This window comes from Anolis sagrei, chromosome 4 (assembly GCF_037176765.1).
Source record: "Anolis sagrei isolate rAnoSag1 chromosome 4, rAnoSag1.mat, whole genome shotgun sequence".
NCBI lineage: Eukaryota > Metazoa > Chordata > Lepidosauria > Squamata > Dactyloidae > Anolis > Anolis sagrei.
In genome coordinates this window covers 29,543,167-29,555,454 of record NC_090024.1, presented here as the reverse complement: position 1 = coordinate 29,555,454, position 12,288 = coordinate 29,543,167, and the positions used below count along the sequence as shown (strand labels likewise).

At 37.5% G+C, this 12,288-nt stretch overlaps 1 protein-coding gene across 49 annotated transcripts in view; it reads left to right on the top strand.

The window, feature by feature from the left end:
• Positions 1–12,288, top strand: part of RIMS2 (regulating synaptic membrane exocytosis 2) — a 401,331-nt gene that overhangs the window by 158,545 nt on the left and 230,498 nt on the right. For all 49 annotated transcript variants that reach the window (XM_060775747.2, XM_060775725.2, XM_060775741.2 and 46 more), the window contains one exon: positions 2,225–3,138. In XM_060775747.2, coding sequence (XP_060631730.2) covers positions 2,225–3,138 — 914 coding nt within the window. The remainder of the gene's footprint in view (positions 1–2,224; positions 3,139–12,288) is intronic.

The window sequence follows — 12,288 nt, the reverse complement described above, 5'->3', positions numbered from 1 at the left end:
AAGAATAGGTAGCGAACTTTAGGAAAATGTTTGTGTCTTTTAGCATCTAATATGCGAATTGATCAACTTACGTTGTCCTGGCAGATATTAAAACCAAAACATTCCAATTTCTAATGTGAAATTCATGGTCAAAGTTACATGTATGTTGTTGTAAGAATACCAACCATTAAGGATTTGAATTGTGAATGAGGCTTTGATTGGTATTTCTATAAATAAGTACATTGGTAAAATGATTTTGAAAATATCATGTTACCTTGATAACTTTCAAGAGAAGCAGGAAGCAGCAGATGAAAAAAAAGCGCAAGAAATTGAGCACTGCTTTTGATTAACTTTTTTTATTTTTCCATGTGGTCCTATCTTACATTGAAAAGTAATCATTTGCCAATGTAGGAACTATTACATTTGAAGAGGGAGAACCAATATGGTTTAGTAGTTTTAGTGTTGATGACTCTTGAAACTAAAGTTCAATTTCCCACTCATACATGGAAATCTCCTGGGTGATCTTGGGGGAATCACATATTCTTAGCTGTAGTAAGTTCATCTTAGGGTGACCATAAGTCAGAAATGACTTGAAGGCACACAATAATAAAAGCTGCAGGCAAAACCTCAAAACTTACCCTGATCATGGAAGTACTGGCTCAGTAGGTGGCTGACGTTGTTCCTCTCCATCTTCCCTACACAGGGTCAGCAGTGGAAAAGATGTACACACTCACTTAGCACTTCCAGGTGCTACCTTAGCTAGAGTCGTAGCTTTGACCTTCGCTTTCTGGAAGTACTGACTGACAGGGAGAACTATGAATGGAGTCTCTCCTATTTTCTGTTACAAATCAGTTATCAGTATGGTATCTATAGTGCCGATATTAATTTTCAATGTTTACATTTTTAACTTGCTTTTTCTTAAGCGACTCTATGGTAAAAACTGGTATTCTGGTATTTTTTAACTTCACACAGAAAATTAAAACCATCAGAAATACATATATTATTTATCTGCATTTATGAGAAGATAGTTGTTTACTTTCTTTCTCCTTTCTTGAAATTTGCCCAATTAATAATTATTTTCTAGATTCTAAGGTAACACAATGCATTCTTTTACATGCATGTTTAAAAGCAAAACATAGTGACTTCCACCACTCTTATTTCATGCAGTGGAATTTCCTCTTCCTAACTTGCACTCCACACCACTAAATTTAATTCAGAAGGAAGGGTCTCCCAATCTTCTGGAATAGATATTTGGGAAAGTGTGTGTGTGAGGCAGGATCTTGGGGTTTGTTCTGGTGTAGATAGAAACAGTTGGCTACAACTCATTGAGTGCAATTGAACCTGTTGCTTCAGAGAGGTGGAGAGGAGAAGAAACTTCTGTGAACTTCTTTTTCAGTTAACTTGTTTAAGGATCCAATCATACATGTTAATTTAAATTAGGACATATATAGGTTGTGTATCCATTCTCTGAAATGCTTGGGACTAGAAGTGTTTGGGATTTTGGATTTTTTTCTAGATTATGGAATACCTGCATTTTCCTATATGTACATAATGAGATGAGACCCAAGTCTAAATATGAAGTTCAATTATGTTTCGTGTACACTTTATACATAGCCTGTAGACAATTTTATGCAATATTTTATCCATCTTTGTTTTGTACGTAACATTTTCTATAATAATTTCTATAATAATTTTGTGCACAAGACAAGGTTTGTGCGCATTGAACCATCAGAAAAAAAAAGGTGCCCCAATTTTATCCACCATGTGGATAATTTTGGATTTTGAAATATTCCGGATTATGGAATTCTGGATAAGGGATGCTCAGCCTCTATAATTATGTATATGAATATATGGAATTAAAATAATAGTAAAGCCGTATTCCATTACTTTAGTCACCTCATGTGTTATTGTTTGAATATAGAAATCCTGGGAACTGAGACATTATCCTTACCCTATTCAGGTAGATCTATGGTTGATGATGACTTTAGGCCAACTAGAGAGTATTCTGGTGGATATGAGATTTAAATTGTTCAGTCTTGTACCTGCTATGTTACACCAGCTCTATAAAATCAATTCAGTTTAACGTTATGCATTTCTATTTAAATAACCAGGTTGTATGGAAGTTAAAAAGTTATTGCAGTTCCATTAGTTGGAAATAGTAAGTGCTTGATTAGTTGGCTACAGACAAAATGTAAAAATAAGAAATATTGATGAAATTTTCTTTTTCCCCCTCTTGAACACACAGAAAAAGAAGCCCATCGATATCCAGAGATCAAAACAGAAGGTTCAACCAGTTGGAGGAGAGAGACGACTATTCACAGTATGCAACATCAGACAGTGCAATGCCAAGATCACCATCAGATTATGCAGACAGACGATTACAGCATGGCTCTCAATTATATGAAGAACCTGAACTTGATGATTACAGGGATTCCAACAGAAGAAGTCGCAGGCATTCAAGAGAATATCCTTTAGAAGAAGATGAAATACAAAATAGAGAGGATTATGAGAGGCAGCGGCGGGAAGAAGAGTACCAAGCACGGTACCGGAGTGATCCTAATTTGGCTCGTTATCCTGTCAAACCACAACCATATGAGGAACAAATGCGTATTCATGCTGAAGTGTCTCGAGCACGCCATGAACGAAGGCACAGCGATGTGTCTTTGGCAAATACTGAATTGGAGGATTCCCGGCTATCGATGATGAGAATGGAGCGGCCATCAAGGCAAAGGTCTGCATCTGAACGCAGAGCTGCCATGGACCAACGTTCATATTCAATGGAAAGAACTCAGGGACTAAGTCCCAATCGGCAGAGGACCACAAATCACAGTCCTCCAACTCCTAGGAGGAGTCCAATTCCTTTTGATAGGCCGGAAATGAGGCGGACTGATTCATTAAGGAAACAGCACCATTTGGATCCCAGTTCAGCTGTCCGAAAAACAAAACGTGAAAAAATGGAAACCATGTTAAGGAATGATTCGTTAAGTTCAGACCAGTCGGAATCAGTTAGGCCTCCTCCACCAAAACCTCATAAAACAAAAAAGGGTGGTAAAATGCGTCAAGTGTCACTAAGCAGTTCTGAAGAAGAGTTGGCTTCTACTCCAGAATATACCAGCTGCGATGATGTAGAAATTGAAAGTGAAAGCGTTAGTGAGAAAGGTAAGAATCCCTCTCACATCTGACGTTTTGGTAGTAAAGAATATGTAGTGGGTTAGTTTTTGTCATAATATTGTTTTATTTTCAAATGAACTAAATAATTGCTGTGACCTTAGGTAGTTCATGATGTTTTTTTAAAAAAAGTAGTTTCAGTGTAATCTTAATGGTGCCATATTCTACAGATGGATTTTGTATATGTTCTAATTATATAATTATCTCTTAATCTCCATTTTACACATATTTGATGTGGGGATATTGTTTTTAGAAATAAAGTTATTTTTGTTTACAAAGATGCGAAATAGCTAGGTGTCTAAGAGCTTTATCACATACAGATCAGGAGATGCCAAATTAGCAAGTGATCAACCAACATAAAGAAAACTATGTTGATGGGTGGGTGGGACTGAATTGGATCTGTTGACATTCTGTTAACTCTATTGTGTGAGAGAAGTAGGAAAGCAGTCTTAGGAAAACGTAATCGTTTACTTTTGTTTCTCTTATGCATTGGTGAATGGCTGATATGATTAGTATTAGTTAAGCACAAGAATTCAGAGAAAGTGGAGAAGCAAGAATCATCCATAGCTGTAATTAGCCATTCCCTGATATACAAAGAATATACTTCTGCAGATGAAATGGCAAAATCCAAGTTTGTTAATGTGTTCATCTGATTATTTGATGCTTAGAAACTATGATGTAATCTCTGGTACAATGAGGGTAAGCAAATGCTTGTGCTGAACTAAAATTCTAAAATGAAAAAGTGGACCATAGGCTGCCCTTCTTTCTACTAAAAACAATTTCAACCCAATACCAAAGTAATGGGATTAGGACTTCTCCCATGTAAGCAACTGATGGCTGTTTGTCTGGTTCTGATTTTGAGAAAGGAACCCAATCTACCTGCAAATTGCTATATCTAGGAATTGTTTAAAAGAGTTTAAGAGTTATTAATTCTGTGTGCAATTATTTTATTTATTTCTATCCTGCTCTATATTCCGTATATCAAGGTGGCAGATAAGTAAAATCAGTATAATCAATTTAAAAGAATTTAAAATATAAAGCAATACAAATGATTTAAATGGATACAGAGTATTTAACAATTTTGCAGCTCAACCATGTATATGCAAATGTTATTATAAATAACTTATGCTTAAGTAATAAGGTATATTATTACATGGTGCTGTAATGAAACTAATACTGGTCCCACTTAGGCATTGAATGAGACATTCCCCATATTAGAGAAAGCTTTCTTCCATGTTAATTCGCTTTACCCCAAATCTTATTTTGGTTTCTCTTTCTGTTATAATTTTATCTTCTTACCTGAGTTTCAGCTAAAGTCCCTGAAGTTCAATTTCCTGGGACAGAGAAGTTGCTTTAATGCAGTATCTAATATAGAGCAGATACAAAAAGCTCCACCTCTTTCCATCATTTCCTTGGTTATTTAAAAACTTTTAAACTTTGAATTCTAACCTGTCATATTCTAAACATAATTTAAAATAAATAGCTCTAATCATTTGCATTTATTAAACCATCTGGTGACAAACCTAATTAGGCATATAAGCATTCTTAAGACTTTTTTCATTCCCATTTACACAACCTTCAACCTTTCTGATTTGGCAGGGCCAGTTCCAGTTAATCCTACGTTGTCTTAATTTTTAGCTACTTTTAAAATGTCTCAGATTCTCTCTCCTCTCACTTCTCTTATGTTGCTGCAAACAGAGTTAAAGCTGCATAATTAGCTCACAATAAACTTAGGACCTCATCTGATGGCAGTCCATAAGCCGGGGGACCGTGGGAGAATCTGTGGGGCAGTGGGGGAAACAGTCAGTCAGTGCCCCGCATTGCCTCCTTAGCATCTCATGACGCTTGCCATCCCCCCCCCCCCGGCTTTGTGTCGCGCTATCTCCAGCTTAGTCAATGAAAATACAGGTCATCACACGTGTTCTCAAGGCTGTCTCTCAACACGCTGCCATGATGCAGCCAGGATGGAGCTGGGATGAGGCTCCGCCAGAAGTAGCCCTTCTGGCTGCTTTTCAGCAGTGTCCTAGGATGAGAAAAAGCCCCATCTGACGAGGTCCTTAGTTAGCTCTACCCTCATTAGTAGAGCTAACTAAGGCAGCCAGGATGGGTTCCGTCCTGGCTGCTTCTCAGTAGTATCCTATGATGGGGAAAAAGCCCTGTCTGATGAGGTCCTTAGTTAGCTCTACCCTCATTAGTAGGCCCAGGCAAAAGCAACAGCTTCAGCCTTTCTGGAATGTTTGTTCTCCTTAATAACGTTTGCTGTCTTGATCACACTGATGCTGCTTAGCCACATGTGTCCTGGTTTTCATCTGTAAAATGTTGGAGTGTATGCATTTAGGTAGCATGAGCTATACTTTCAGTTATTACTGAAATAAAATCCTACTTTTTAGCACTAGCTCTTATTTAATGCATTGATAACCTATTTAATAATTTAATTCTGAAAATACATTCATGGTAACATTCCATCTTAAGCTACCTAAAATACTTTAATAAAATTATTTGTTTTTGTTTAAAAACTTTGGAAATGTTAAACTCAGTTGAATGTTTTAATTTAGTTAGCTCCTATTGCTGTGGAAGATTCTTTGTTGTTTTTGCAGACATAGACTAACATTGCTATCTGAAAAGTGCTTATTTGTGTAATACAATATAAAAGTTTCAAAGGAAGTTGGATGTGCAGATCTATTGTTCCATTGACACTATCCTCCTATATTTCAATGTCTCTTCAATGTACAGCTTTCTTACACTTCCACACACACTGTAGCTGCTTTATTTTCCTGATATGGATAATTTTCTAGTATGGAATGAAATGGAGTTCTATAAATACAAATATTTAAATCCCCTGTGAATATTTACTTGGGTATAAGATCCATTTAACTTAGAAGGACATACATAGTTAAAAGAGCTGTAGTATATACCAAGACAAGTAAACATGATACTTTTTCTTCCAAAAGTACTTAATCATTTATTATTAACAAGTTTGTAGAAATCTAAATTTCACAGCATGCATTTTGTTATACCTGTAAACTCCTATTTGTTAGTTTATGTATTTATGTAATACTAATTGTACCTGCCATGCATTGTCGTGGCCAACCTTCCCACCCTCTTTCTCTCCTCCTTTCTTTCTCTCCTTCCCTTTTTTCTTTCATTCTCTCCTTCCTTCCTTCCTTCTCTTCCTCTTCCCTTCCTCCCCCCTTTCTTTCCCTTCCCCTTTCTCTCCTTTCTTTCTTTTCTACCTATTCTTGGATTGCAACTCCCAGCAGTTCTCCTGATCAATCTATTTACCTACCTATCTATCTCTATCTAATCTATCTATATATTTTATTGCTGGGAGTTGCAGTCCAGGAATAGGAAATTAGAAATATTCAGGGATTGGGATGCTCTCAAAGAAATCCAAGGAGAAGAAAGCTTGCAGCTTGGAAGCAGTGCATTTGAATCATCCTCCTCTCCTAAAGGGCCAGATTTAGGGGATGTTGGGAGCTGTAGTCCCTAAGAGAGTGTGGATATGCTATTTTGTGTTTTGTTTGCCAAGGGGAGTTTTTGCGCATGTGCTGTAGTGTCTTTTGCTTTTTTTTTGGCTTTTTAAGTCCCTTCTGTTATGTTTTTCAGTGTTTTTTTATGAGTGATGGTCACTCGTTGGCCTTATAGGTGTATTGTGTCCAAATTTTGTGTCAATTCGTCCAGTGGCATTTGAGTTATGTTAATCCCACAAACAAACATTGCATTTTAATTTATATAGATGTATCCATCTATCCATTCATCTATCATCTGTTCCCAAGTTCTCTTTTCCTTTGGTAGCACCTTACATAGTTCCCAAGAAATCTGGGGAAAATAAATGTGAAATTACATTTTTGAAGTAATGCAGGACTGTATTGTATGATATGAGGCAAATCCCAATTCCAAGCTTGCTTTCGCTGCATGATTAACAAATCTCCTATTAGCAGGAAAAATCTGCCCATAGCTGCCAAATGCACAAAGTTCCTGTTAAGCTACGTTGTACAATGAGGCCTTTATACTTCTGTGCTGACACGCTGACACTGAAATTATGTCAGGGGGAAGGATTCTCCTTGTCTCCCCCTGTCCTCCCTTTCCCCTTGTTGTTCCCAACCTGTTAAGTTTTACATGTGTAATTATATTTGGCCTTTTAAAATTAACCATAGCTGCAACTGTGAAATTGCTTTTAAAAATTAATTAAAATATTACAGAGTAATGGAAGTGCAGGAAGGCAGGGTTAAGAGAATATGCAGAATTATGAGTGAAGGGCCATGGATCTGTAAATCAGCACAGTTGTGCGATTGGAGGGAGTTATGATAACGAGGGTGTTTGTGGTGATATCTAGCTGCTATTGGTAATCACAGAACTGCCATGGAATAGTTGCTTCATGTGATAATGCCTTCAGTAAAAATTGATAATGTGTCTATGACACTTCTGTGGCAGCTAAAACAACAAATTCAGTTTCATCAAAACTATTAATAACATTCAACAACACCTTAACTTCCTTAATCTGGTTTTGCAAAAGATGTTGTTCTCTTCATAATAAATACTTTAAATGGTGAAATGATTAAATATGGAATAGATGGGATCATTTTGAGATAGATCTATAAGTGGTTGGGCAACTGTTCAAAGAGTCATAATTTAAAACTGGAGGCAATTAGAATGCTCCAGAATACTGTCCTGGGCCAATACTTAAATTTTTTTTAATCAATGACCTAGATCAGTGTTTCTCAACTTTCCTAATGCCGCAACCCCTTAATACAGTTCCTCATGTCGTGTTGACCTCCCCAACCATAATATTATTTTTGTTGCTACTTCATAAATGTAATTTTGCTACTGTTATGAATAGTAATGTAAGTATTCGACATGCAGGATGTACATATTTTCATTCACTGGACAAAATTTGGCACAAATTCCCAATCCACCCAAATCTGAATACTGGTGGGGTTGGAGGGAATTGATTTTGTCATTTGGGAGTTGTAGTTGTTGGGATTTATAGTTAACCTACAATCAAAGAGCATTCTGAAGTGCACCAATGATGGAATTGAACCAAACTTGGCACACAGAACTTCGATGACCAATAGAAAACAATGGAAGGGTTTGGTGGGCATTGACCTTGACTTTTGGAGTTGTAATTCTCCTACATCCACTGTGGATGCAAACAATGATGGATCTGGACCAAACTTGGCATGAATACTCAATATGCCCAAATGTGTACACTGGTGGAGTTTGGAGGAAATAGACCTTGACATTTCGGAGTCATAGTTGCTGGGATTTATGTTCAGCTACAATCAAAGAGCATCTGAACCTCACCAACAACAGAATTGGACCAAACTTCCCACACAGAACCCCCATGACCAACAGAAAATACTGTGTTTTCTGATGGTCTTTGGCAACCCCTTTGACACCCCCTCACGACTCCCCCCAGGGGTCCCCAGGTTGAGAAACACTGACCTAGATGATCAGTTGGAGGGGATCTTTAACAAATTTGCAGATCACTAAAAATTGATAAGGGTCACTTATACCTCTTTTAGATACTTTGGAAACAAGCCATATAGGATGTGAAAGGTAGGAATTAGTAATTTGAACCTGGAATAGAAATAAATTGATATGCAATTAAGCTACTTCTTTTTGGAATCCCCATGCTTCAAATTTCCTTTTTATATTCTTAGTCTGCCCTGATAATGATGCCACCTTCCTTCCTTCCTTCCTTCCTTCCTTCCTTCCTTCCTTCCTTCCTTCTCCTTTAAATGAAAAATTTAATTTCCTGTCCTTTCCCCTTAAAATTCTCTGCTTTGATATATTGCTTAGGGATGAATTTATGTTTATATTTATCAATTTGGTCAGATGGTTTTCTTTTAATAGCCTGTGTTCACATTTACCTAATCAGCCAAAGAGTTGAAGTCTGCACCTACTGTAAATAGCAGGTGTGTAGCTTGGGAATACTCTTAGATCTTTCTTAGGCCCCATCTACACCCATGCAATTTCAAACCAGCCTTGAAAAAAGCGGTGTCACTGTGCAGATGATAATATGGACAATCCTGGAACTAGTTCGATACCCGAATGGTGATTATTAAAAACCACAGAGCACTGGTGCATATTAAGGACTTTCTTTTGCATGATGTTGTAGGAGTTTGTTGTTTGGCCACTGCATTTTGAAGCTAGCTTCGAACTACATTAAATGGTCAGCGGTGATGCGGCTTCTGTCACTAGAAATTTATTGTGGACTCTGCAGCTTGGAGTGCGTAGGGTTGGCTTCGGCCCATTCCATACAGCTGTACAAAATCCACACTGAAATGGGTTATATGGTTATATGATGGTGTGGACTCAGATAATCCAGTATTTTTTCGTGTCAGGAGCAACTTGAGAAATCTCAAATCACTTCTGGTGTGAGATAATTGGCTGTCTGCAAGGATGTTGCACAGGGGATGCCCGGATGTGTTTTTGATGTTTTACTATTCTTGTGGGAGGCTTCTCTCATGTTCCCGCATGGAGAGCCGAAGCTGACAGAGGGAGCTCATCCACACACTCTCTGGATTCGAACCTCCGACCTGTTGGTCTTCAGTCCTGCCAGCACAAGGGCTTAACCCACTGCGCTCCAGAGAATCCAGCTGGAAGCAGGTATTATGGATTATCTGCCTTGATATTCTGGGTCAACTGGCTGTGAGGAAGGCCCCTTTAAGTGGTCCAACAGCTAGTTTTTCCTGCAAAGATGTAACCACTATCATTCACATGCTGGTGACTTCTTGATTAGACAGTGACAATATGTTCTACATAGAGCTGCTCTTAAAGATTATCTGAAACTTGAAACTAGTTCAAAGTGTTTCTCGTCTGAATTCCTAGTGCTTGTGTTGGATGACATTTAAAACCTTACATGGCTTGAGACTTTGACACTGAAGGAGTTTCTCTCCTTTTACACATCTGGATGAGGACTGAGGTCGACTGGAATAGCCCTTCTTTATTTCCCACCAGTGGGAGCAATACACTTTAAATATATTGTGAGTGGATGTGGAAGAAACGTATTTCTGCTCTGGTGTCTCATTTGTGGAATGTCAATCCCCTTAGAGGTCTGATTGGTGCTAATGGTGGGTTCATTCTGTTGTCAAGAAATAATAATAATAATAATAATAATAATAATAATGACAACAACAATAAAACTTTATACTCCATCCTCTCTCCCTGGAGGGACTCAGGGCAGTTTCCAAAAGTTTAACAGAAATGGCAAACATTCAGTGCCAGGAGCAAATGAACAAATAAACATGAAATAAATTAAACTAAATAGAATTTATAAGCCATAGAACTTAACCAAGGATAAACTAAATAAACATAATATAGCACAAAAGGATATATATATATATATATATATATATATATATATATATATGGTAAAGGTTGTCGCCTGACATTAAGTCCAGTCATGTCTGACTCTGGGGTGTGGTGCTCATCTCCATTTCTAAGCCAAAGAGCCAGCGTTGTCCATAGACACGTCCAAGGTCATGTGGCCAGCATGTCCGCATGGAGCGCTGTTATCTTCCCGCTGGAGCGGTACCTATTGATCTACTCACATTTGCATGTTTTCGAACTGCTAGGTTGGCAGAAGCTAGGGCTGTTAGCGGAAGCTCATGCTGCTCCCTGAAATCGAACCTGCGACCTTTTGGTCAACAAGCTCAGCAGCTCAGTGCTTTAACCCACTGTGCCACCGGGGGGGGCATATATATGTGTGTGTGTGTGTATATATGTGTGTGTGTGTGTGTGTGTGTGTGTGTGTGTGTGTGTGTGTATATATATATATATATATATATATATATATATATAGGACTGAACAAGTTTGTCCCGTTTGTACACGTAGATAGCTTTAAATTGTTTTAGTCTTGTTTAATTTTTCATATTGTTTAATATCTTTCAGATTGTTAAAATGATCTCTTATGCTTTCAAACTTTTTAATTCTTTTAAATCCTCTTTAATTATTCATTGCATGCCACCCTGAAATCTTTTGATATAATCCAGGTTATAAATATTTAAATACCTACCTTCCTACATAAGTGCAGTCACAGTTTCTGCTTTAATACATAGCTGGAAAATATAATTTAACTAACCTGAAAGCCATGTGCTCAAAGGGAGGAAAGAATTGGTGATAACCGCCCTGAGTCCGTTTGCGGAGAGATGGCGGTTTATAAATGAAGTACTGTTGTTGTTGTTGTTGTTCTCAGACCTATAAACCATGGTTTATTAATTTAAGATGGTAAAAATCTGAATCACATGTTTGTTCACACCCGCAAAAGTGTGTAACAATTTAGATAATTTTCAACAAAATAAGAAGATAAAACTTACCATACATGGTTGCATACTACTCCACAATACTCCATAGATGATTCCAAAGAATACAGTATTGTATATATATATAGTTCAAATTCTAATCCATGTCTTCAAATCCATATTGACTGGAAACCTAACAACTTTATATTTATCTATTTTATTTCTGTGTCAGGAGCGACTTGAGAAACGGCAAGTCACTTCTGGTGTGAGAGAATTGGCCGTCTGTAGGACGTTGTCCAGGGGATGCCCGGATGTTTTGATGTTTTGCCATCCTTGTGGGAGGCTTCTCTCATGTCCCTGCATGGGGAGATGGAGCTGACAGAGGGACCTCATGCGCTCTCTCCCCAAATTCAAACCTCCGACCTGTCGGTCTTCAGTCCTGCTGGCACAAGGGTTTAACCCACTGCGCCACTGGGAGCTCCTATTAATCTATCTGCAGTACTTTTCGTTTTTATTTTAGTAGAATGTACCGGTACACTTTGATAATTTAAAAGGTGAATCAGTGAGGGCAAAATGGAACGATGATTTGGCCTTTATCTGCTATTCCAAATAATATTGCACAGATATTTTATATTTTTTCACATACATTTAATTTAAAATATTTCAAGTTTTACATTTGATGCTATAGTGAACATTTAGATTATAATTCTTTTTGAGGGCTCTAGTTATATAATCTGTTTACTTGGAAATTGGAGAATATGTGGACATCAGTTATGTAATATGAATTACAGTCACACTGATGTTTTCATCACAAAGCTGTACAGTCTTCTTCTATTATAAGAAGTGTTTACTTATTTTTATACATAAATGTATTTCAGTTCCAACAAAGAAATA